The 23,831-nt window shown below is 34.1% G+C and overlaps 1 protein-coding gene and 1 long non-coding RNA gene across 2 annotated transcripts; one reads left to right on the top strand and one right to left on the bottom strand.

Moving 5' to 3' along the window:
- Window positions 1-3,482: 3,482 nt before the first annotated feature.
- Window positions 3,483-6,028, bottom strand: LOC141454808 (uncharacterized). The gene is made up of 2 exons (XR_012458976.1): window positions 5,829-6,028; window positions 3,483-4,607 (listed from the first exon to the last, which is right to left on the bottom strand). It is a non-coding gene; the product is annotated as an uncharacterized lncRNA (long non-coding RNA).
- A 10-nt stretch (window positions 6,029-6,038) lies between these two features.
- LOC141454807 (cytosol aminopeptidase-like) lies at window positions 6,039-22,571 on the top strand. The gene is made up of 4 exons (XM_074129436.1): window positions 6,039-6,244; window positions 11,882-12,123; window positions 17,047-17,860; window positions 22,026-22,571. Exons 1-4 carry the CDS (start codon window positions 6,157-6,159, stop codon window positions 22,535-22,537), a joined length of 1,656 nt encoding a protein of 551 aa, XP_073985537.1. The 5' UTR covers window positions 6,039-6,156; the 3' UTR covers window positions 22,538-22,571.
- The last annotated feature ends 1,260 nt before the right edge of the window (window positions 22,572-23,831 follow it).

Raw genomic sequence — 23,831 nt, 5'->3', positions numbered from 1 at the left:
GGCACTGCTCAGCTGTTATATCTGTGTATTCAGGCAGCTGTGTTGCCAGCCACCTCCTTCATCGAAACGTGGACGAGTGGATAGTAATCTTGGACAAGATGATTTACAAATGGGTTCAACAACACAAAATGTTGAAATCAGTATTGCCACGGGTACAGAGACGGATCCGTCCAGGGCATAGAGATGGCTAATAGAACACAAACTGGATGAACTGTTTGGAGAAGATTTGTCGTGTCTTTTGTTCTGTCGTCTTGTCTTCTAACTAAACACCTTCTTATCCCTCATTCATTCTCTCTCCAGTCAGATGTGGGAGTACATAATGTGATATAAATGTTAGTTGTCAGTAAAATATATAATCATTAGCATTGTGATGAATTTCCTCATTTGTGAATTATTCCACGAGAGCAATCTGTATATATTATACTATTCAGATAATTGTTTTATAAATATATTCTAGGCCTTAAATTTATTAATAAAAGTATAATTTTGTATTCAGTGAACAAAAAGAAATAATTGAATATAATCCTATTGGGCTAAATTAAACTTTAATCACATTATTAATTGGATAAACTTTTGGATTTATCTAATATCTAAGTTACTTCCAATTTTAATTGAAAAAACCATCGGCAATATTAAGAATCGTAGTTGTGAATTTTGAATTCTATGGCAACTTGATAACTAATCACAGTTTACAATCTCACATGTTGAAGTCTATGAATATAATATTTTCAGTACACAAAACATGTAAGCAGGAAAAACAAAGAGAGACAAGGACTAGCCTAAAAGTTAAGCCATTTGAGACCAACCACTTCGAATAAATACAGTACGCCAGATGAAGAAAATCAGGAGGAAGGTATTCGAGGAAGGCCAAGAATCACAGAAGCCTTCTAGGTATAAGGCCTCAACTGAGACGGAAAGTTGTAACATAAGAAAGGTTCTAAGCTTTACAAGAAGGAGTATCAAATTGATCTGCGGTAGATATGGCGAGGAAATAATGATGACAAAAAATCTATTTATCACTGGACGAATTTTACTAGAATGGGTATAACTATTACTCTAAAAAAAATGTTGATTTAATTTACAATTCTGAAAATAACAAAGTGAAGTCAAATTTGTGAGTATTGGCCCATCCATCTATTCAAATTTAGTATACCCTCTGTATTCAAATTGAAACAATAAAGCTATAATTTAATACTAATCAATGGTAAAAGGGTAAAGCAAATGATTCATTACCATTATGCAGACGTAACTGAATAAAAATCAGTAACACTAGCAAGCAAAGTTGTTGGCCCCAATCATAATCAGTCTAGACAGAGGTCTACATTGCCAAAAGTTATTTGAACTGACCATCAAAAGAACAAAATATAATTTTGAGGCTTAAAATCTTTAATTTTATAAAGACTCATTGCACCGTATTCCATGCTTAGACAAATTCCACATGCTGTCACCAAATATTTATGTATAGAGCTGGCCAGATCTCACTTTAATCCACGACTTTAATAAAAATCACCAATATGTACGAAACAGTGCTGTAAAATTCAACAAATGATAAATATGATTAAGGATACTTCTGAAAGAATGTTTACGATTCATTCTAAATTGATTAGAATTAAATGTGAGTCTAATGTTTGGAATTTGAAGAAAATTTTAAACTGAGAATGTTGAGAATTGTAAGAGTAAGTAAGTAAGAGAAAGTAGTGTGTTCACATCCGTTTTTTTAATTTATTTTTTAGCCAAGTTTTCGGTTAACAATTACACATTGAATAACCAATCACAACCATAGAAACAATCAACAGATAACCTTTGAGGTTCACTCACGGTTTCTATACTATTTTCCATAAGAAATAAAATATAGCTTTAAATTATGCAATCAAAACATTTTGTGCAATTGGGAAAAATAATCAGTATAAGCCCTAAAGATAACTTATTTAGAACCTTAGTAACAATAAACCTGAATCTGATGATATCTTTCAAATAATGATTCTTCCTTGGAATCAATCATTCACCAAAAATTATGAACAAAGTTTACAGTTATGATAAATTATTAGCAATTCAAACAGTTGAAAATCATCATAGTTTTTAATTTGTCTGACCTTATACATTCTTTGGACTTTTACTAATATTAACAAATATAAATTGGGCAATATCCGCTCAACATTTGTCCAGTTGTTGATAGATTGCATATTAAACTCAACGAATGAAACAGTGTAGTGCTTGACTTATCAAGGATAAGAAATGCTTCATTTTGTTTCATATGTGATGTTTAGTTTCATAGTCTAGGTGTCACCTTGGACATTTTGAAAATGGTCGAATTTCGAAAACCGGATTGATGACCAAAAGTAAAACTATGAGATTGTTTTTGCAAAAAAATGAAAAATAACTTTCAATAACTTTGGGGTACCCAAAAAAAACCGGAATTATTTTTTAAAAGCTATTTATTTACATATTTTTTACAGAACAACCTTATCCCCTTCAAAATACTCTCCATTACAACTAATACATTTGTTCCACCGGTGCTTCCACTGTTCGAAACATTTTTTGTAGTCATCTTTAGAAATGGCTGACAGCTCCTTCTTTGTTTTTTTCTTGACCTCTTCAATGTTGTCAAATCGGTGACTTTTCATGCCCTTTTTCATGCGTGGAAATAAGAAAAAGTCGCACGGAGCCAGGTCAGGCGAGTAAGGTGCGTGAGGCAGCGGAACCATGCCATTTTTAGCCAAAAACTGTGTAACAGAGATGGCTGTGTGTGCAGGTGCATTGTCGTGGTGGAAGAACCAGTCTCCTGTTTGCCACAAATCGGGTCTTTTTTGGCGAACACTATTGCGCAATCTTTTCAAAACTTCCAAATACAAGGTTTGATTGACGGTCTGACCTGGGGGGGGGACAAACTCTGAATAGACTACGCCTTTGGCATCAAAAAAGCAAATCAGCATTGTTTTGATGTTTGACTTGACTTGACGACATTTTTTTGGTCGGGGTGAAGATGACGTCTTCCATTGGCTCGACTGTTGCTTTGTTTCTGGGTCATAACCATAGCACCATGACTCATCACCAGTAATGAATGACCTTTGACAGAAAGTCTGGATCAGTTTCAAGCTGTTGTTTCAAAGCACGACATGTTTCAACTCGATGTTCTTTTTGATTGTCAGTCAGAACTCGAGGAACAAACTTGGCAGCAACCCTTTTCATCCCCAAATCTTCCGTTAAAATTCGCTGAACCGAGCTCCAAGATAACCCACTACTCTCTGACAGTTGATCAATTGTCTGTCGACGGTCTGTGAACACCAGCTCTCGAATTTTTTTCAACATTTTCGTCGATTCGGGTAGTTGATGGACGTCCAGAACGAGGTTTGTCATCAATCGACATGTCGCCATTTTTAAACCGAGTAAACCACTCGTATACTTGAGTTTTTCCCATAGCGTCATCTTTGTAAGCTGTTTTCAACATTAAAACACTTTCAGCAGCATTTTTGCCGAGTAGAAAACAAAATTTCAGAGCTGCACGTTGTTAACTTAAACTTGCCATCATAAAAAACGAAAAAAGAACAAAACAGCGCTGGTAAAAACAATCACTGAAGATGAACAGAACAAACCAGGCAGACAACACAGGCAGGACTGAACTAGCAAGGAATTGCGCTATACACGTCTAGCGGCAGAAATGCGTACTACATAAGCTCCATGTGCGGCAACGCAATTGAGGTTATTTTTGGGTACCCCCTCGTATTAAAAATTTCATTGTGTAAATCTTGTTCATAAAAAAAAGGTGTTTATTGCTAAGAATTTACTAGAAACATGGAAATTTCTCTTTATAAAGTAGCAATTTTTAATTAAATAAAAATTTAGCAATTTAAGTTTACGATTGTTGATACATGATAAGAAATGTACTAGACCATTGCAGGCTATTTTTATTTAGGCTTGAAAAAATACTAATTAGATTTATAATTTTGGCCTAAACAATAAAGAATAATAACAAAAATAATAATAAATTTGTAAATTCCGTTGTGAGTAGATAATGAAAAGAAAATCATATTGAAAGCCTAACATTTCTTTTTTCGCTTTGAGGAACTACCGTTGCTGGGAACAATTTAAAATAAAAATAGAATTCTGAATTATCTTAATAAATTATGTAAAAAAAAAAAAAAGAAAATGAATCAGATTAATTAAAGTAACTTATTTTTATAAAAACAAATTTATTTTTATTTTGAATAAAGAAAAAAAATTATCAACTTGTTTTGTGGTTATTAATTTAAATTGTAAATATTTAATTAAAATAATTATAAAATTAATTTACTTGATTTTTGTTTTGTTTATAAAGAGGGTTCCTACATGGTTAATAAACATCTATGGTTTCACTAATTTCTATTTGTGTCTGGCAGTCATCATTCAATTAGATTACATGGATTTAATTCTAATTGAAGATATATCAGGGATATGTTGGATTGAAACTAATTGGTGAGCCTTGATCGGGAGGGTGAGATGAGATTTTATTTCTTTCTTAACCTTCTCGTTGACCAACACTGTTTGGATTTCAAGTAATCTGTATGTATGATTTCATCAAGAGTAGTGCCCTGAAGTTGACGATGTTCTCTTGGGCGTATGTAATGAATCTGAGAAAAAGTCAATAAATTATTAAAGCACATCCATTTCAGGATCACTAATGAAAATTCAAAATTATCGATTTAAAACGAGGCAGGGAGTTTAAAGAAAAAGTGCTGAAAAGAAAATAATAGGCTTTACGGTTGACTAATCAGTCCAAAAACCAATTGTTTGTGATATTTAGACCTGAGAAAGTTGGTTTTTCTTCTTTCAGAATAAAGATGAGCAAAGTTTTGATCGATGCATGATTTAAGTCTGAAATGCTCTTAAACTCAAAGCCTAGTTGTGGATGGCGATGCACATTTTTGCACTGACGAGAATGATTGAATAATATGACGCTAAGTCCTTAACTAACAAATGCTACTTTGGCCTAGTAAGGCATGTAAAAAGTTGTCTCATTTCTCGGAACACAAAAGCCCTTCTCTATAAAACCCTCATCCGACCAGTGCTGAGTTATGGTTTCGAAGGGTGGACGGTGCCAAAGGCAGATGAACGGGCCCTTTCGCTTTTTAAACGAAAGGTACTCCGTAGAATCTATGGTCCTACACGCGATGGACCGAATTGGAGAAGTAGGAAAAATCAGGAATTGTTCACTCTCTTCACGGATCCTGATATAGTAAAAGTAATAAAGCTTGGTAGACTGCGATGGGCAGGACACGTAGCTAGGATGAGTGAAGATGAGATTCCTAAGAAAGTGCTGGAAGGAAACATGCAAGAATCCAGGAGGGTAGGCAGACCAAAGCTGCGCTGGGAGGATAGTGTGGCAAAGGATGCTGCATCTATGTTAGGATTCCGTGCGCAGAAAAGAGACACCTGGCAGGCACGTCTTGAGGAGGCCAAGACTCTACATGAGTTGTAGCGCCGGTTAAGAAGAAGAAGTCCTTAGTACATGAAGTGGTCTTGAAGCAAGTCCTTGCTATACTAGGCTTGTGCTGACCCAAAATAGCTAAGTCTATAATTTTAGGGTTGTTAGTTAAAGCTAGCAAAACAGAGAAAGTGGACATTCACTAACCCAGGTACTCACCTTTATAGGTATGTGGCAAAACTGATTTGTTTTTAACCACTTACCAATAATCTTTTCATGATTAATAATTTTTAATTATTCATCAAAAATAAGGTTAAACTATGTTTCCTTCAAACTTAACCTTAACTCAAAACTAATACTAAATAATCATCACTTATACTTCCAAGAGAAGCAGCTGAAGTTTAAACTGGTTTAAGTATGTACTTACTCATTATAATGGAAGTAACTGTAACTTTTATCAAATTATATATTCATTTAAGTGATATTGAAACTTCATCGGGTATTCTGAACTCTGTCCACCTGCTGCCTGGAAACAGATACCTGAAAATTGGTTAGTACAGTTCTTTTTAAGCTTAAGATAGCTACAAATCTGATTTTTTTTTTAAATGATATCTAATTAATGTAGAACTGTTACCTAGGAACAAAACATAAGATCTAGTACATATATTCAAACAAAAATCCAAAACATTAGTTTAGAATTTTTAATTTTTTTCTCCCTTTTAATTTCTAATCTTATTAATTTCACTATAAGTATAATGAAGTTATTACAATCATCGTTAGCCGCTATTTTCAGTAGAAGGAAAGTTGATCACTTGCAGTCGGAGATGGGCTCTTTCAATCACAGTGAGTAATGTCATTTATTCATACAAACGATTTATCAGATTAAGGTTAACGTGAAGTTATAGCCCACCGATAACCTTTTTTTTCGTTGTTGGTGTCGTGAAATGATATAAAATTGATCTATGTGTGGCTACAATGTTTGATTTAGTTTACACATTGTGACAAACATTTGGTAGTGAAATATTTTGTTTATGTTTTTACAATAAACAAATTACCATCTTCGCAAAGTACAACTAGCTTGCCAATAGGCTAGTAGGGTGCTGAAATAATTCCAAATATTCTTACTTGGGAAGTTGTCTACAGATTTGAAGGTGTTAATGTATTTTTTTGTAGCGATTTTATCAGATAGAATTTGAAAACTTTAAATGTATAAAGAACAAAAACCTTATTGAATTCCGAACTCTTTCGAATTGGTTAAATGAGCTTGTTTTTTAATCCTGGAATGTATTTTACGTAGCGCTCTCCTTCTGGATATAGTTTTGGCAATACGCTTTAAGATATTATTAGTTGGCAGCCTTCCATAATGAAGTAATAGGCTAATTTGTGACCATGAAATGTTTAATTTATAGTAAGTTGATCTCCTGCAAATCATCTGAACTCTGTTTACTTATCGAACATATTTACGAGTAAGCCCCGTCTTATGCTTGTTATCAGATTCATTACCTTACGTCTTGGGTAAATCTTAAGAATAGCTCCCCGGAGGTGTGGCCTAATTCGAAGTGATTGTGATTCGCTGTTACTATTCAACCCGCCATATTCAAATATAAATATAAAACTATTTCTTTATTTTATATTTACACTTAAATCTAGCGGGTTATATGGTAACAGCGAATCAGAATCACTTCGAATTATTTATTTAGGATTGATATTTCTATTTAAACACCCCCTGATTTATTTATTTCTTAATGGGGGGCTTCGCCCCCCATACCCCTCCTAACCTACCTAATCACCCTCAATTTTTTAATTTGTGTCACAAGATTCATTACAATAATTACACAGAACAACACAAAAGAAACTTACCTTATTCTGTGGAGTCCTTTTCCTGAGGAGGGTATACTTGTCGAACTCCCTCCAGAAAATCGAACAAAATTTTATAACATTCATTACTCCATCCTCACTCACACTACAATCATGCTTTAATTTAAAAAAAAAACTGCAAATTTAAAACGCTCATACTCATAAAGTTACAAAAAAAAAAAGGCACCTCAAGTCACAAACAGGGCACTCGCGGGAACTATTAATACATTAAACAGGAAGCAGTTACTATGCAGTAAGTGTACTGCGCTTGCCCGCGAAACATAAGAGTTACGAAATTCGCACAATCCGAAACAGTTCATTGGCGGGAAGTAGTTTAAAATCTCACCGGTAGGTGCGCTGTACTTCCCACCCCCTAAAAATAAACAGGCCACACCTCCGGGGAGCTATTCTTTAGATTAGCCACGTCTTGCACTGGTCTTACGTTTTTTTTTTGTTTTCTTTTTTTGGCATTGGCTTTCGCCATACAGCCAGCATCGTCTAGGTGCTTATCACTAGAATATCACTCACTCTCCATTCTTACTTATAAATACATTCGCTTCACACATTTATTCCTCTACTATATACAACTATTTACATAAACAACTATGGATGGATCAGTACTCAATATTCCTGCCATCCTTATACCTTAACCTAAATTAAAATCACGTAATCCTTCTGTAATCATTTTCTTGCATTCATTCTATAACTTTTAAATACATTCATATTTCATTGCTAGCTCTGCTATAGACTTAAGCACATACGAGGGTCGTTTGAAAAGTCCGTGCAAAAATAAAAACTACTTAATTTTTGGGGGTAAACCTTTTTTATTTTTCAACATAGTCTCCTTTTAGGCTTATACGTCCAACGCTGCTCTAGTTTGTTGATCCCTTCCGAATAATAGGATTTGTCCAAGTCTGAAATATAGCCATTCGTTTCTGCAATCACCTCCTCGTTTGAATAAAATCTTTTTCCCGCCAGCCATTTCTTCATATTGGGGAACAAATAGTAGTCCGAGGGAGCCAAGTCTGCAGAATAGGGGGGATGTGAAACGAGTTGGAACCCTATTTCCATTAATTTTGCGACCACAACTGCTGAGGTGTGAGCTGGTGCGTTGTCGTGATGGAAAAGGACTTTTTTGTGGGCCAATCGTGGGCGTTTTTCTTGCAGCTCGGTTTTCAAACAGTCCAATAACGATGAATAATATGCATCTGTAATAGTTTTACCCTTTTCCAGATAGTCGATGAGGATTATTCCTTGCGAATCCCAAAAGACAGTCGCCATAATCTTTCCGGCCGAAGGAACGGTATTCGCCTTTTTTGGCGCAGATTCCCCCTTGGTAACCCATGGTATAGATTGTTCTTTGGTCTCAGGAGTGTAGTGATGTATCCATGTTTCATCCACAGTGACGAAACGACGCTTAAAGTCCTGCGGATTCTTCTGGAACAGCTGCAAACCGTCCTTGCAACACTTCACACGATTTCGTTTTTGTTCAAGCGTGAGCAATCGCGGCACCCATCTTGCGGATAGCTTTGTCATGTCCAAATGTTGATGCAAAATATTATGTACCCGTTCATTCGAGATGCCCACAGCACTAGCAATCTCACGCACCTTCACTCTTCTGTCATCCATCACCATATCATGGATTTTATCAATGATTTCTGGAGTAGTAACCTCAACAGGGCGTCCAGAACGTTCAGCGTCACTTGTGCCCATATGGCCACTCCGAAAATTTTGAAACCACTTATAAACTGTTCTAATCGAAGGTGCAGAGTCACCATAATGTTTATCAAGCTTCTCTTTAGTCTCCTCAGGCGTTTTGCCTTTCATAAAGTAGTGTTTAATCAACACACGAAATTCTTTTTCATCCATTTTTTGAAAATCACTCGACTTCCTCGATTCAAACGAATGCCAAACACAAAGAAATAGACCGATCTGGCTGAAACTTGGTGTGTGTTCTTCCAAGAGATGCTACTAACTAAACATAACCTCGATACGCGCCAGTAGTGTTATCTCTCTGACTTTGCACGAACTTTTCAAACGACCCTCGTATATGTTGGTGGAGAATATAATGTCTTCGTAGCGAAATGGTGCATCTAAATACCTGTATATGTCGTCAAAGATTCGTTTCCTTTCTATCACATAACGTGGACATATCATTATGATATGTTTGAAATCCTCCTCCTCATTGCAATCTACGCGAAGAGGAGAGAGGACCTTTTTGTTGATCCTTTGAAGATACAATCCACACACCGCGTGGTTCGCTCTCAGCCTGCTTATTGTCGTAACAACCCATTTATTAGTGACAGTTCCCTTAAACCATGGTTGTCTTACGTTCGTAATGATAGTATACGTAACTACTTGTTATTTTTCTTTTGGAACAAGTTTGCGACGTAATTCAGCTATAAAAGCTAGTAAACTACTTCATGCTAGTAAAAGCTACAAATGAAAAGAAATCTTTATTTGCCAAAATGTTACAATACTTATTTTCTCCTGGAAAGTAGCTTTAAATAGAACTTTTAACTGTTAGGCTGTTTTCAAGTGTGCATTTTTCTTAAAGGGAAAAAACCTTAAGGAAAGACTTAAGTATTTCAATTAATTGAAGAACATCGTTCATTCAATAAGCTCGTTATTGTTCGACTCTTGATCATTAGAACCAATATTTTTAAAATGATAGAATATTAAAAGGTTAAGGTGCTTCAAATAACAAAAAAAACAAAACTTTTAAATGTGCGTTTAATCCGGCTGTCTTTGTTCACTTTAAATTGGTATAAAAATTAGCATAACAACTTGAGCGTTAATAATCTTTTATTTAAATTTATATGGATACAACTAATTAAATGAAAGATGATATTAAATATATGTATAGATACAATTTTGCCTCTTATTGGAAATGAGGATCCCTATCAATTTACTTTATAGCCAAATAAGCATGTTTATCAACACAGAAATAACAGTAAAAAAAATTCTTCTGGGATCCTCTGAATTGGTAAAAAAGAGAGTAAAGAAAGTAAATTATGTTTCAACGCGTTGATAAATATAAGATTTTCATCACTCTGTAATTTAAAGAGCAAACTCTTTGATAAAAGTAGATCATAGTATATGAACTTATTTTACAGAGTATGTTTTTTTTCATTTAAACTAATTTCGTGATTGAAGTCACACAACTGGTAACGATTCTAGAAGCGCAAACAAAATAGCGCTTCCATTAGTTGATTTGTTTCTCTGAGTGATGCGTGTTTTTTTCATTCTTATTTATACCAATAATAACATTAGTACTGCTTTTCTCTAAATTCAAAGTGTTACTGAATACGCTTATGTTGTTGAATTTTGGCACATTTGACTTTAAAATGGTGAAGCAAATTGTTATTTTAAAATTCTTTGTAATAAGTGAGAAAGATTTCAAACTAATAATAATACTATGGCATTAGGGAAGGGATTAGCTATGAGGTTAGCATACTGGACTCCCACGCGGAGGTCCCGGGTTCGAATCCAGCTGCTGACCCTTAGATTTTCTCTTCCTAGGAGCTTCTTACAGCTCATTGTCCGGTGATGGACAGTGTTGTCTGTAACGAGAGAACACTGTCCGGAGGCCGGCAGTGCACTGGAAAAAGCTCCGGGCGCCAATAACCTTAGATGTTGATGCGCCTTAAAAAAAAAAAAAAAAAAAAAAATACTATGGCATTAAGTGATCCAAGAAATCTTATATCCTTCTGCACCAACTTTTGGTGGCAAGATTCTATTTAATGAAGCTCTCATGAAGTGAATTAAAAGATTCTATTCTTAATAGATACATGGATCGCAAGGTAAATTGACAGTTTGATTCTGGATTATATGTAATACAGAAAAGATTTTTTGCACCTTTTAAAAGTGCCTTCTTTATAAATAATTGTGAGCAATTTTTGGAAAAGTTGTCAGATGGTAACCTGTCAGGCGCAGACCCACTTCACACTGAAAGCATATAGGGCACCTTTGCCTTCGATTACACTTCCCTTCGTCACAGCTTTAGCTTAGAAGTAGGCTATTCCAGCTGCGGTAGGTTACTCGCTTCCTTTTACAGTCAATCAATCAACTTGCTTACTCTCACATTACACTGACTGGGGAACCCACTGAAAATTAACTGTCCATTACCCACTGGTAATGAAAAAGCTAGCCACTTTTCTAAACGCATCCAGACTAGGAAAGTCGAAACCCAGGTACTAGTTGTCCGTCCAGGAGTCTAATCAGGAAGACTAATTTAGACTCAAATGAGTAGTGACAGTATCAGCGCAGTTGAACCTACAGTCTTGATATCCACATCAAAATTGAAACAGTACTGTTCAAGCACATTTCTTACCATCCCCTCATTCAACAGCGCTTCAGATGTGAAATCAAATATCAACAGCGGATTTGCTCTAATGATAGATTCAAAGACTTTCGATTGTTTCTTCCATTTTCTTTAGTTGTAGGGTCGATTGAAAAAAGTGAATAAATCAATAAAAGTGAAGGAAAACAGCTTTTTCAGTAGAGAAGGGTTTTCCCAGCTTTGCCAAATCAGTCTTTCTCTGAAACTCATCTACTTTTAAAGTAAAAATTATGAAAACATTATGAATACAACAATAACATTATTATCTACGTTTTGTTCAGAGCTCGGATGGGTCCAACAGAAACGTTATGCAAGTCTTTTACCAGAAGAAAGCTTCAACATGTCTTGTTCGTTGGGTTCATCAGTGCCCATGGGTCTAGTATTGGGTGTCTACTGCGATGATGAAGATAAAAATGCTGATAAAATGAGGTTTACAGATTCGGGTACCAAATACAATAACTATGTTAAAGGAAAATTACAAGATTATTTAAAAATGGCTTTACCACTACCAAAACTGGGTCAGGTTTGTTAATTTTATTATTATTATTTTTTCTTTTTTTTTTATGATTTAAGGCGCGTCAACATCTATGGTTATTGGCGCCCAGAGCTTTTTTCAGTGCATTGCCGGCCTCCGGACAGTGTTCTCTCGTTACAGACAACACTGTCCATCACCGAACAGTGAGCTGTATTTATTATTATTGTTATTAACTTTAGTTTCCACTATTTACAGTAGGTTTTATTACATTTTATAGAACTATCATTAACTATTGACTTTACTTGGAGTCATTTTTTAAAGTATTTATGTGAGTATTTAAGGATGTAATAAGAGTTTTTGAATTAGTCTAGACCAGGGGTCGGCAACCCGCGGCTTGCGAGCCGCATACGGCTCTTTTATCAACATTTTGTGGCTCTTCAGCCTGTCCAAAATATATTGTATATTTCAATTTTATTGAAACAAGCGAAAATTTCATGAATAAAAGTAAAGATATTTTTTCAAAAAGAATTTTAAATGTGATAGGTTTGAAATTGAATAGAATTATATTAAAATACAGTACGTAATATATCGGACTGCCGCCATTTTCATTCAAACACTGGTTTAGTTATTATTTATTTGTTTATTTACTTTGTAATAAGTGAAAATAAATGCATAAAACATTTAAATGTTATTGAATATCATTAAATAATAAATTGTGAATACAAATGATCTACAGAGTTGTTCACACTATCATCCTTGCGGCTCTTGGTAAGATTTATTAAAATTATTTAAGAAGAAATGGCTCTCTACTTAAAATAGGTTGCCGACCTCTGGCTCTAGACAATGTAAATGAAGGTTGTTTTAAAGAAAATTAAACGAGCAAATAATAAAGAATAGAAAAAGTAACTGAAAAAGTATTATTATTTAATAAATAACTGAGTATCGCTGATTTTATGGAGCACGCTTGTTTCTTGTTTCCCTGATTGATTCCTTGATTCATCAATTCATTCTAGAGAATTTGACTTCAAAAGTGTTATCGTCTCACTGTACACTTACTGGCTGAGTGAGGAATCGTTACGTGGGATGTAAGTGTTTTATTTAAAATGTTAATGAAATGTAAAACCTTTTTGTAAATATAGGGAAATAAAATTAATTAAACCTAGTTGAATTCTTTTACACCAAACTGATGAATCAAAACTCTAATGTTGGACGAAAAAAAGAACATGAGTGATGGGTAATAAAATGAAGTCAGTGGTATTATCAAGAACTATGTACCTAACCACATTTTCGAATATCTCTTATGTTTTATTGGTAAATGGTAGGAGCGTAAAAATAAAAAAATAATATTTGTAATGTTTTATGTAAAAAAGATACTGGAAATCAAAAAATTAGACAGTAGATGGGCACGTGCCTATCAGAAACATCTCTTTTGGTAGTTAGACAAATATGTAATTAAAAAGGAACAATTTATCACAATAAAGCAATGTCTCCATTAAGCTGTATGTCATAACTAAGGAACGGATTTTTATGTATTTAAAAATGCCAAATATTTAATTAAAATATGCATTTATTTTCGTCAATTATGTGGAAAATATGTGATTTTCTTAAAATATTTTCTGGAATATTTAAGTAAAATGGACATTTTTTTTATGAAAATGGAATTTTTTTTGGGGGGGGCAAGTTATAATTATTTATACTAGAAAAGAACATTTTTACAATTTATAATAATTTATTAGGAACAAAATAATTTGTTTTTACAAGTTATAATGATTTATACAACAAAGAACATTTTTAATATTTATAAAAAGATGTGTTAAATTTTCAATTTTGAAAACTTCACTCTTCGAAATTGTTTGCAACCACATGAAATTTCAAATGTTGGAACGTAAAGTGACGACGATCTGGGCGTAAGATGAACTTGTAACGACTAAAATCCTTTGAAATGAGGATTTTTAAGTTTGTGGAAAGGAATATCTGCTCTAACCAAAGCCCGACACAGATCTGTACTCAGAGTAGACTTACTTGATGATGGAGATGTAAGGAAGGCTTGATAGGACGTCCTCTCTTTCTTTCTGTTTTTATTCTCTATGTGCGATCCGGTGGCAATATGTTGGGTGACTTGGGAACGTTGAGAGCAAGAAACGCGCTTGTCACAAGCTATGCAGTACAAAATGTCTCCATCACTTCGAAAAAGTTCTGCTGGAAACTCGCGAAGATATTTAGCAACCAGTTGTTTGTTTGAGGCCGATGTTCGTGGCATTTTACCCAAAAAAGAATACACTAAGTGACCGAACGAAATGAATTGGACACTTCAACGAACGAGCTGAAAGAACAGACAACGTCAGACAACTTCAAAGTGCCCGTCACTGTTTAGCAGCATTCTGTGTAAATTACAATAACCATTGTACCCACTGTGATTCACAGCCCTACAGTCTGTGGTTCACAGTTCCTGTCAACCACCTCCCAATTATGAAAATATGCCCAAAATGAAAAATATGTACATATTTTGATTAAATATGTAGAAATATTTATTTATTTTAATCAAATATGTATAAATATGCGATAACATCCAAATATGTGGAAATATGTGAAATAAAAGTAGACTCAAACGGCTTAAAAAGTGTCAGTATGAATACTTCTAGTTGAAAAACGTCTGTAAATTGCCTAGAAAAAAATATGTAAATACATACGAATCCGTTCCCTAGTCATAACACTCGGCTAATGATGTAAAACAGTGAAAAACAAATATAGAATAAACATCGCAATTTAGGCAACATAAACATAAAATAAGAATTTCCCATGTTTTATTCTATAATAAGTGATAAGAGTGTTTACACCAGATGTCTTTTACTCCAGAATCAGAATTAATTAGAGAATAAAAGTAATATGAACTATTATAATATAGAATGGTAAATAAACCAAAATGTATTTTCATAAACAATGTAGATGCCTAAGTTTCCTAACTACGTTTATGGTTATGTTACATTCTCTTTGAATGGTTATTTGTACAAGTATTACTCACCAGCACAATATTATCACAGTGCTGACAGGTGGCTCTGTCATCACATTGGGCATTCATGATTCTCTGATGACCAATCAATACCCTTCTAAGCGGGTGCATAGTCATAGTTATCACTAGAGGTAAAGCTGCATATCTAATAGGTGGTATTATAGGGTTCCCTTTATGTAGTCCAACTTTAATTCAAATGAGCCAATGCATATTGATCGACTATAATTAGAAGCAAATTCTGCGTGTTAAAGTAGCTGGAATAGTCGCATCTTATCTGTCTGGCAGACCCATAACCACTATTGTAGGTTATATGTGTTTTAAAAATTTGATTGTTTTTTTTAAGTATTGCTGTCCTTAAGATTGTTTTTTAACGCTGTAAAAATAAGTTACAGTCAAGGCGAATTTGGAAATTGAGATCCACCACAAAATACGTATTATGCAGTGCCATCTGAATTTTCGTAAGCCACATAATAAGCTTTAGTTCACATTTTTTGGAGGGAATTTTTATATGAACTTTACGGTTTCCAAATTATGGTTCTTCTGTGTGGTTTTTAAATAGATCTAAAATACATCTTAATTGGATTTAATGCATTGATATCATTTAAAGCCATCTTTCGAAAATAAGAAATATTAAAAAAATTTGCACTTTGTTGGTTTAGTTGACAGGGAAATTTTAGTTATCCTTTTTATATTTTGTTTATTGTCGGATTTTATATATTTTTATACTTTAAATAAAACCACCATTCAAGGAATCTGTATTGGGCCAGAAAGTGCGGCAAACTCTGGAAAGCACCAATACTGAATTTTGAATTTGAAAAGTTTATTTACAATTTAAAATTTTTGTATACAAATATATATAAAAGGAGGTTTCAGGCTGCAGTGCCTATATACTCTCCACAACATATTAATACCAATACTGCAACCTTGGTAAACTAACAGTTAAATTACAAGAAACTGATTTTCTGACAGTAGATGTTCTAAAGCAGCGGTTCTCAACCTGTGGGTCGCGACCCCGGCGGGGACGAACGACCAAAACACAGGGGTCGCCTAAAGCCATCGGAAAATACATATTTCCGATGGCTTTAGCCGCTAAGAAGCCGCGCTACCGTCTGCAGCAGCGTTATTCAGCTGGAACGCACGCACTTATGGCCGTTAATGTTATTTACTGGAATTAGTAATAAATATTTCTCAATATATAATTAAATATTGTTTTTGTGATTAATCACTATGTTTAAATTATGTTTGATTTGTAGCAATGAGAATACGTACATAATGCATATCAGGTATTTACATTCGGAATCATAACTGTAGCAAAATTACAGTTATGAAGTAGCCACCAAAATTATTTTTTGGTTTGGGGTCACCGCAACATGAGGAACATGAGTATTGCGGGGTCACGACATTAGAAAGGTTGAGAACCACTGTTCTAAAGGGTTTTGGGGAGTGTAATCTCAAAAAAAAGAAAGAAAAAGCTGTTTGTAGGGTTAATATTTTCAAAATATTATTCGTTGCTTCAAAATAATTGAGGTTTTCAAACAGAAGAGTAAACAAATTAGAGATATATCCTGTTAATTGCCAGAATTTTCCATTTTTTCAAGCCTAAACTGATTCGTTACTTCTTAAGCTTACTCTAAACTAACTTTATATTACGCCAAGGCAATTTATGTATAAAGTAAAAGCTCATAAAATTTACTAATTAAAAGTTTTAAGATACCAAAAAATCTTCAACTCTCTTCATGGACCTATAATTTCGCTTGCCTTTGGCAAAACACTTTATTTTGATAGCTAGCCTGAGCATAATTGGGAGTTTTTGAAAGAGTTAGTTGAACCTTCCCAAATATGTTGGACCTGCCAGTAATTGGCTTAAATTTTTGTTAACCTCCTGGTATCTATAATCAAACAATTATTACAGAAAAATTAACGTTCCAATTATTAACATAGAATATAAATTATCATTACAGGTAAGATTGCTTTATGGGATGGATTCCAAATTCAACGCAATAGCTGCGGTGGGTATGGGCACTGACTGTATAGGATACAACCCAGTTGAGGAAATAGATGAACAAAAAGAAGTTATCAGAATTGTATCAGCAGCTGGTGTCAAAGCTTTACAAAATTTATCATTTCCAAGAATTTATGTTGAAAGTTTTGGCCATGCAGAATCATCTGCCGAAGGATCAAACATGGGCATATGGTTGTACCAAGAGAATAGAGCTGAAAGAAATAAAAAAGTAATTCCAAAAATAGAAATATTTGATAGCAACGATTGGATTGGTTGGCAGATAGGCCATCAAAAAGCAATGGCACAGAACTTGGCTAGAAATTTTATGGAAATGCCAGCAAATGTGTTAACACCATCAGCATTCGCTTTGCAAGCTGTGGATGTATTAACAAAAGCTGGTGTTAACGTTGAGGTAAAAGTTAGAAATTGGGCCAAATTAAGAGATTTTAACTCATTTCTATCGGTATCAAGTGGTTCTTCACAAGCGCCAATATTTCTAGAAGCATTTTACGAAGGTTGTGAAACCGATGTAGCACCGGTGGTATTGGTTGGTAAAGGTATTACATTCGATGCTGGTGGTATTTGCTTGAAAAGTTGTAAACAGATGAAATATATGCGTGGTGATATGTCTGGCGCTGCAGCTGTAGTGTCGGCAATTAGAGCTATATCTAACTTGCAGATCCCCGTCAATGTGAGAGCATTGATACCACTTTGTGAGAATATGCCAGGTGCGGGCGCCTATAAACCTGGTGATATCGTCAAGGCTAAAAATGGTAAGTAATCAAATCATGTTTCCAGCAATGGCTGGATCATTTAGAGTTGTAATTTAAGTATAGTCCAAAAAGAATCAAATGAGTTGTCTAAAACTGTAAGACTGTATAACAAAAACTTAAGTTTAAAATGTTAAGTATAAGGGTTGATTGAACGCCAAAAGGTACACAAATCAGCAAGTACCCAACATTTCATTAATACTTCATTGATATTATTTAAGTAATTTTACCGCATTAATTTTCATTATTATTTTTAAAGAATTTATTAGATGTCACATACCCTTATGCTGGCCATTTTCATCTATTTATTTATTTTTATTTTTAAATAAAAATCGTCGGTTTAAGTTCATTCTTCCATTGAAGTAATTGTTATTCTCAATGTTGGTGTTTTTCCCACAATGTTGTATATATGTAATATAAAATAAATAAGGTATGCATATTTTTAGGACAGCTAATTATTCCAGTATTTTACTATAAGTAAAATTAGAGGGACTAAATTAAATTACAATTGAGAAATGAATAATTATTGTTGAATAATCTACTTATTATTAACTGTGTGTTATTTGTGCTCACGAATATTTCGGTAAGACGAATTCAAGACTGAAATATTGTTTCAGATCTTCCGTGATTCAAATTTAAACAGTAGCCGACTCTAACTTTCTCTTTTTCTAATTTAACATGCATGAATATGTGACATCTTCAGAATAAAGGGCACATTAAAGAGAAATCAGAAGAATAATTTGGAATAGAGTTAAAATAAAGTACCTATTTATACGAAGATATAATGTACATTTTATCACAATTATAACAAAAAAATATTATGAATGAACTGGCCAGCATAAGGGTCTGTGACATCTAATAAATTCTAAAAAATAACTTATTAATGAAAATTAATGCAGTAGAATTACTTAACTATTAATGAAGTATTAATGAAATGTTGGGTACTCGCTGATTTGTGTACCTTTTGGCGTTTAATCAACCCTTATACTTAACTTTTTAAACTGTAAGTTTTTGTTAAGGAGATTTTTGTACCTTTTGGATAGATTTTCCTTTTTGTCTATTTGGCAAAGTTACATATCTGCTTTACAGATTTTTTTTAAATTTGGAATAAGCTATTCTATCATTATAACCTGATAAGGTGTTAAATCGGAACCGTAACTACCACTGGAGAGATCTTTTTAAAGAATGATTATAGTTGCGGTCCCCAAACCATCCTAAATAACTATTTTTTTTGAGAAAGCGTTTTGAATAAAATAGGAAGGTATTTGTACGTAAATAGTAAAATTAAACTGCGATTTCAGTACTTCTCCCTAAAAGGCAAATATTTTGTATCGAACGACAATTCATTGATGTAAATCGGTTCACTCATTGATAATTTTAACGATTGTAGTACTTTCTCTTAGTAGGTGTAAGAGCATGGTGGCACTTCATAGCCACGTAGAGGAGCTTTAATCACTTCTTCGTGCTAAATTTTATCAAAATCGGACTAAGCGTTATAGAAATATTGGTAATAATAGTTTTAGAAAGGGCCTCATTTGGGTGGGGGCAAACTCCCCTCCTTATGAGGCACAGCGTCCAGACTTTTAAAACGAAAATCTGTACAAAATTTTGATTCGAATGACACTTCATTCATGAAAATCGGTTCACGTGTCGATAATTTGAAACGATTGCTATACTTCCCCTTAACAAGTGTAAGAGCAGATCGCCGCTTTATTGTTACTTAGGGGAGCCCTAACCCTATCATTCTACCAAATTTTATCAAAATCGGGCCAAGATTTACAGAGTAATTAGTAATTAAATAATAATTTTGGAGGGGGCCTTACATTAAGGGGGCTGACTCCTCTCCCATTTAATGTACAGAGTCGAGACCCCCAAAAGGCACATCTACATAAAATTCCGAATCGAATGACACCTCATTCATGAAAATCGGTTCACGCGTTTAGGCGCTACGTTGTTTACAAAAAAAGGTAACAAGAACAAGAACAAGAACAAGAACATTTTTTGAAAAAGCCGTTTTTGCTCATTTTCGGCAACTTTTTTCTCGAAACCTATTAGATCTGGGTTGTTGCAAAAAAATTACAGTTATAAAGGAGGGTTTGCCTTATAATTTAAAGAAAATTTGGGAATTTTATCTTTTGTAGAAAAAGAGAAAAAAATGACAAATTTGGATATTTTTCAACGTTACGCTTTTTCGTGCAGTTTTTGACGATTAACCCTTATACAACTGTCCTACCGGACAGTTTTAATTATGCTGGGACAAACCAAGTATTTTTTCAGGTGGAGATTGGTTGATTTGAAAAGTCAATCAATTACTTTTTAATTTGAGAACTATTTTTGTTGATTATAGTACAACATAGTCAATTTTTTGTTTTATTTAATTATTTAAGACCTGTCAACATCTGAGGTTATGACCGCCCGCAGCTTTTTTTTCAGTGCACTGCCGGCCTCCAAACAGTGTTCTCTCTTTACAGACAACACTGACCATCACCGAACTGTGAGCTGTAAGAAGCTCCTAGGAAAAGAAAAGCTAAGGGTCAGCAGCTAAATTACTAAAGTAAACTTGTTTATAATCTATAGAGCCACAAAAGTTTAATTATCGTTTTATCTCACCAGTAGGGGCGTTCATTCTGTTAATTACATCTCGCAATATTACTACTCCAGACCCTTTGTTACCCTTAGTAATGTCTTTTCATAACTATTATTATTATTATTAACGACAGGCAGAAAATTATGAATATCCATGAGAATTCTGTAGCTGGATTCGAACCCGGGATCTCCCCTTGGGAATCCAATACGCTAACCTCTTAGTCCATTCCTTTATGAGATTGTTTCTGAGAATATGAGCTTTACAAAAATAATTTAGACCGCATGATCTCTTTAAAATATAAATTAAAAATTGGCGACCATCAATAATTATGATAATTACCTTGAACTTTTGATGTTCTCGAACAGCTCCAGGAAAGAATGAGGTTAAGCTGCCATGTTAAGGCGATTATTCGAGGTTTAGCATTTTAATAAGCCTAAGAAAATTAGCCTTTAAGACAGAGCGATTTGCAATAAATTTGTGCTGCTGAGATTTGTAAGAGAAGGATAATCAATTTCAAAGTCATTTTCTCAGGAATCTAGCCAATTATACTGACTAATATCAAGTTCAATGAGGTTAATTCAAGGAGTGATAATGGAGGGAAATCCGTTATTAGGCTAGATTCTAGCCTAATTTTATTATTATAGCCTGGAGTCATATCACTGGCTCTGGCGCGAAGTTTTTCCACTGACACATTTCTGCTGGCAAGATCTTTTGAGATGCTACAAAACAAAAATCGGGTCTCGTGAGAACTGAGCGGACCCTTTCCGAGCCAAGCGATCCACCGCATCATTATCTCTTAAGCCCTAATAAGACTGTACTAAGGGTTGGTCAGAAAGCGTACGCCATTGTCACCTGGACATCCTATTGTGACACCCACATTTAGGGCAACCTCTCCGTTACTGTCGTGTTTAATTAGACTTGAGTGAGGGGCTTCTAGCCAAGGTTTTGATGGCGTGGATTTTTCTTCTCAGAAGAGCCAATTCTCAAGCCATACCAGTTATAGGCCGTGAAAAAGTTAGAGCGGTGCTTTTTTATTTCATTTCTGATAGAACCTGCACCGACTGTTCTCCAGGTCCATGTGTTTTTCAATCTACATTGGCCAATAAAAAGGCCCACGATCAAGCTGTTGACTAATGTTATTGCTGGAGTCATATCACTGACTCTGGCTCCAAGTTTACCCTCGTCACTTTTCTGATGGCAACGCTGGCATGATCTTTTGAGATGCTACAAAAAAAAGTTTGGGTCTCGTGAGAACTGAGAGGTCCCTTTCCGAGCCAAGCGATCTATCGCATCTTTATCTGTGTAGCCCTAATGCTCGGGCAACCAAACGAGAAAATCCTCTTTATTTTGCTATCACTTCTCGTCAGGATTTCTTCACGCCTTCTTTGAATAGAATTCGTAATATAATCAGTTAGTTTAGCACCATTTATAGGTAATAGGCAAGGTGCTGCTTTGTCATGAACAGTAGAAAGTATTTAGCTACCATGAAGTAGAGGAAAAAATAAATTTTTTAAAGAAGCAGTATTATATACGCACGAATTCTTATAATTCCAGTAATTATATTTTCGATCATTTTTGCAGGCAAAACAATTATGGTACAAACCACAGCACACGAAGGACGTCTGATTTTAGCAGATGCTTTAAGCTATTGTATAATGTTTAACCCAAAGTTTATAGTTGACCTAGGCACACTTACCAGAGAGATAGCAGAAGTAATGGGATCCTCAGCGGCTGGAGTATTTACAAATTCAGATAGTTTATACGACATGATGAGAATAGCTTCAATACACACGGGGGATCGAGTATGGAGATTTCCTTTATGGGACTATTACAGTGATGACGTTAGAAATTCAGAGCAGAGTGATGTATTAAACGTGGGATCAGATGAAGACTATGGTGGTGCGTGTAATGCGGCAGCATTTTTACGTGAATTCGTACCACCTTGTGTGGATTGGATGCACATTGATTCATATGGCATTGCATTAGCTTCTGGCAAAACACAACCATATCTGAGGAAAGGTATGTCCGGACGGCCCACCAGAACTTTAATAGAATTTCTATCACAGCTTGCGTGTAGGCATGGGACTACATGAAGTAGATGTTTAAATAAAATGTATTTATAAATTATTTATTTATTTATTGTAAATAATGTTTAAGTACCAGGTCACTGTATTTTGGTAACAATGATGACCTTCAATTTTATATCAGTCAAACTTATCCTTAAAAAAACTCCTCCAAATGGTGTGACCATAAAATACATGAGAACATGCAGTTGTGATGTTTCATTACGAAGAACTTCCTATACAATTTTAATTTAATACAGAAATTCTAAAATTTTTCATTTTTCTGGTAGAAACACATACGAAACTGTTTTGGAAATTATTATGTAAAATTTTTCCATCAAGCATTAATTAAAGAGAGATTTCCTGTAGGTATTTTACTTTAAATTTATTGCTTCTAAAATTTATTCTATCGTTAAATTTTCTTTTTCAATAAAAGCCATAACCATCTCTTACACATAAATAATATAACTAACTGATTTTCATTGTTCTGAATAAAAATGAACTCTTCCTGAATGAATAATGAATAAGTTACCTTCTTATATTTCACAAATTATAATAATAGTAAATCTTATAGTCATTGTTCAATTCGGTAAAGTTGTATGAAAACCAGTTTATGAAATTAAAAAAATACTTGATTTGATGTGCTACGAGAAAATAAAAACATATTTATTATTATAGGAACAATAAGTGTTCAATTAGGATATTGTTCTTAATTGAAGTTACAAGTTCTGTGGCTGATATAAAGTAATTAACCGATGAACTGATTAAAAGTTCATAAATGTTACACCAGATAGCAGTGAATACCACGACAAATTTGGAATATAATTAATCTTAGCAACAATCATAGCCATTTGTGCTCATACAGAATATCTTTCCCTCTAATTACTCTAGCGTTCGTTAATATTGTTTTATTTAAGATGTCCGTGAAAAGTTAATGTTTAAAGCTTTGGTAAAGTTAAAAAAAAATAGCTCTCATTGTTCAAATTATGCCTAGGCACAAATTTGCCTACTAACATTTTAAACAAAATATTAACATTCTTTCTCGTAATTTACTTCCTTTCGAATGTCCTAATTAGTCAACCAATTTAGCCTCATACTCTCTATAGTTTAGTGGTTTTGTAAAAGTGAAAATTGTTTAGCATAAACACAAAAAAAAAGAAAAAGTTATCTAACTTTCTAGATTAGTGAAGGTATGAGTAAAGCCTTAGTCAGCACTGGATATTTCATTATAGCCTTATGTTTTTTAGAAATGCAAATTGTGATGACCAATTTTAGTCGAAAATAGTGATTAAAAAAAAAAAAGTTGCGTTATGTCAATTATTTA

This window comes from Rhodnius prolixus, unplaced genomic scaffold (genome assembly GCF_049639745.1).
Source record: "Rhodnius prolixus isolate KJV_2025 unplaced genomic scaffold, Rpr scaffold_9, whole genome shotgun sequence".
NCBI lineage: Eukaryota > Metazoa > Arthropoda > Insecta > Hemiptera > Reduviidae > Rhodnius > Rhodnius prolixus.
The sequence above is the reverse complement of the archived record's forward strand: the minus strand, read 5'-3'. Positions and strand labels throughout refer to the sequence as shown.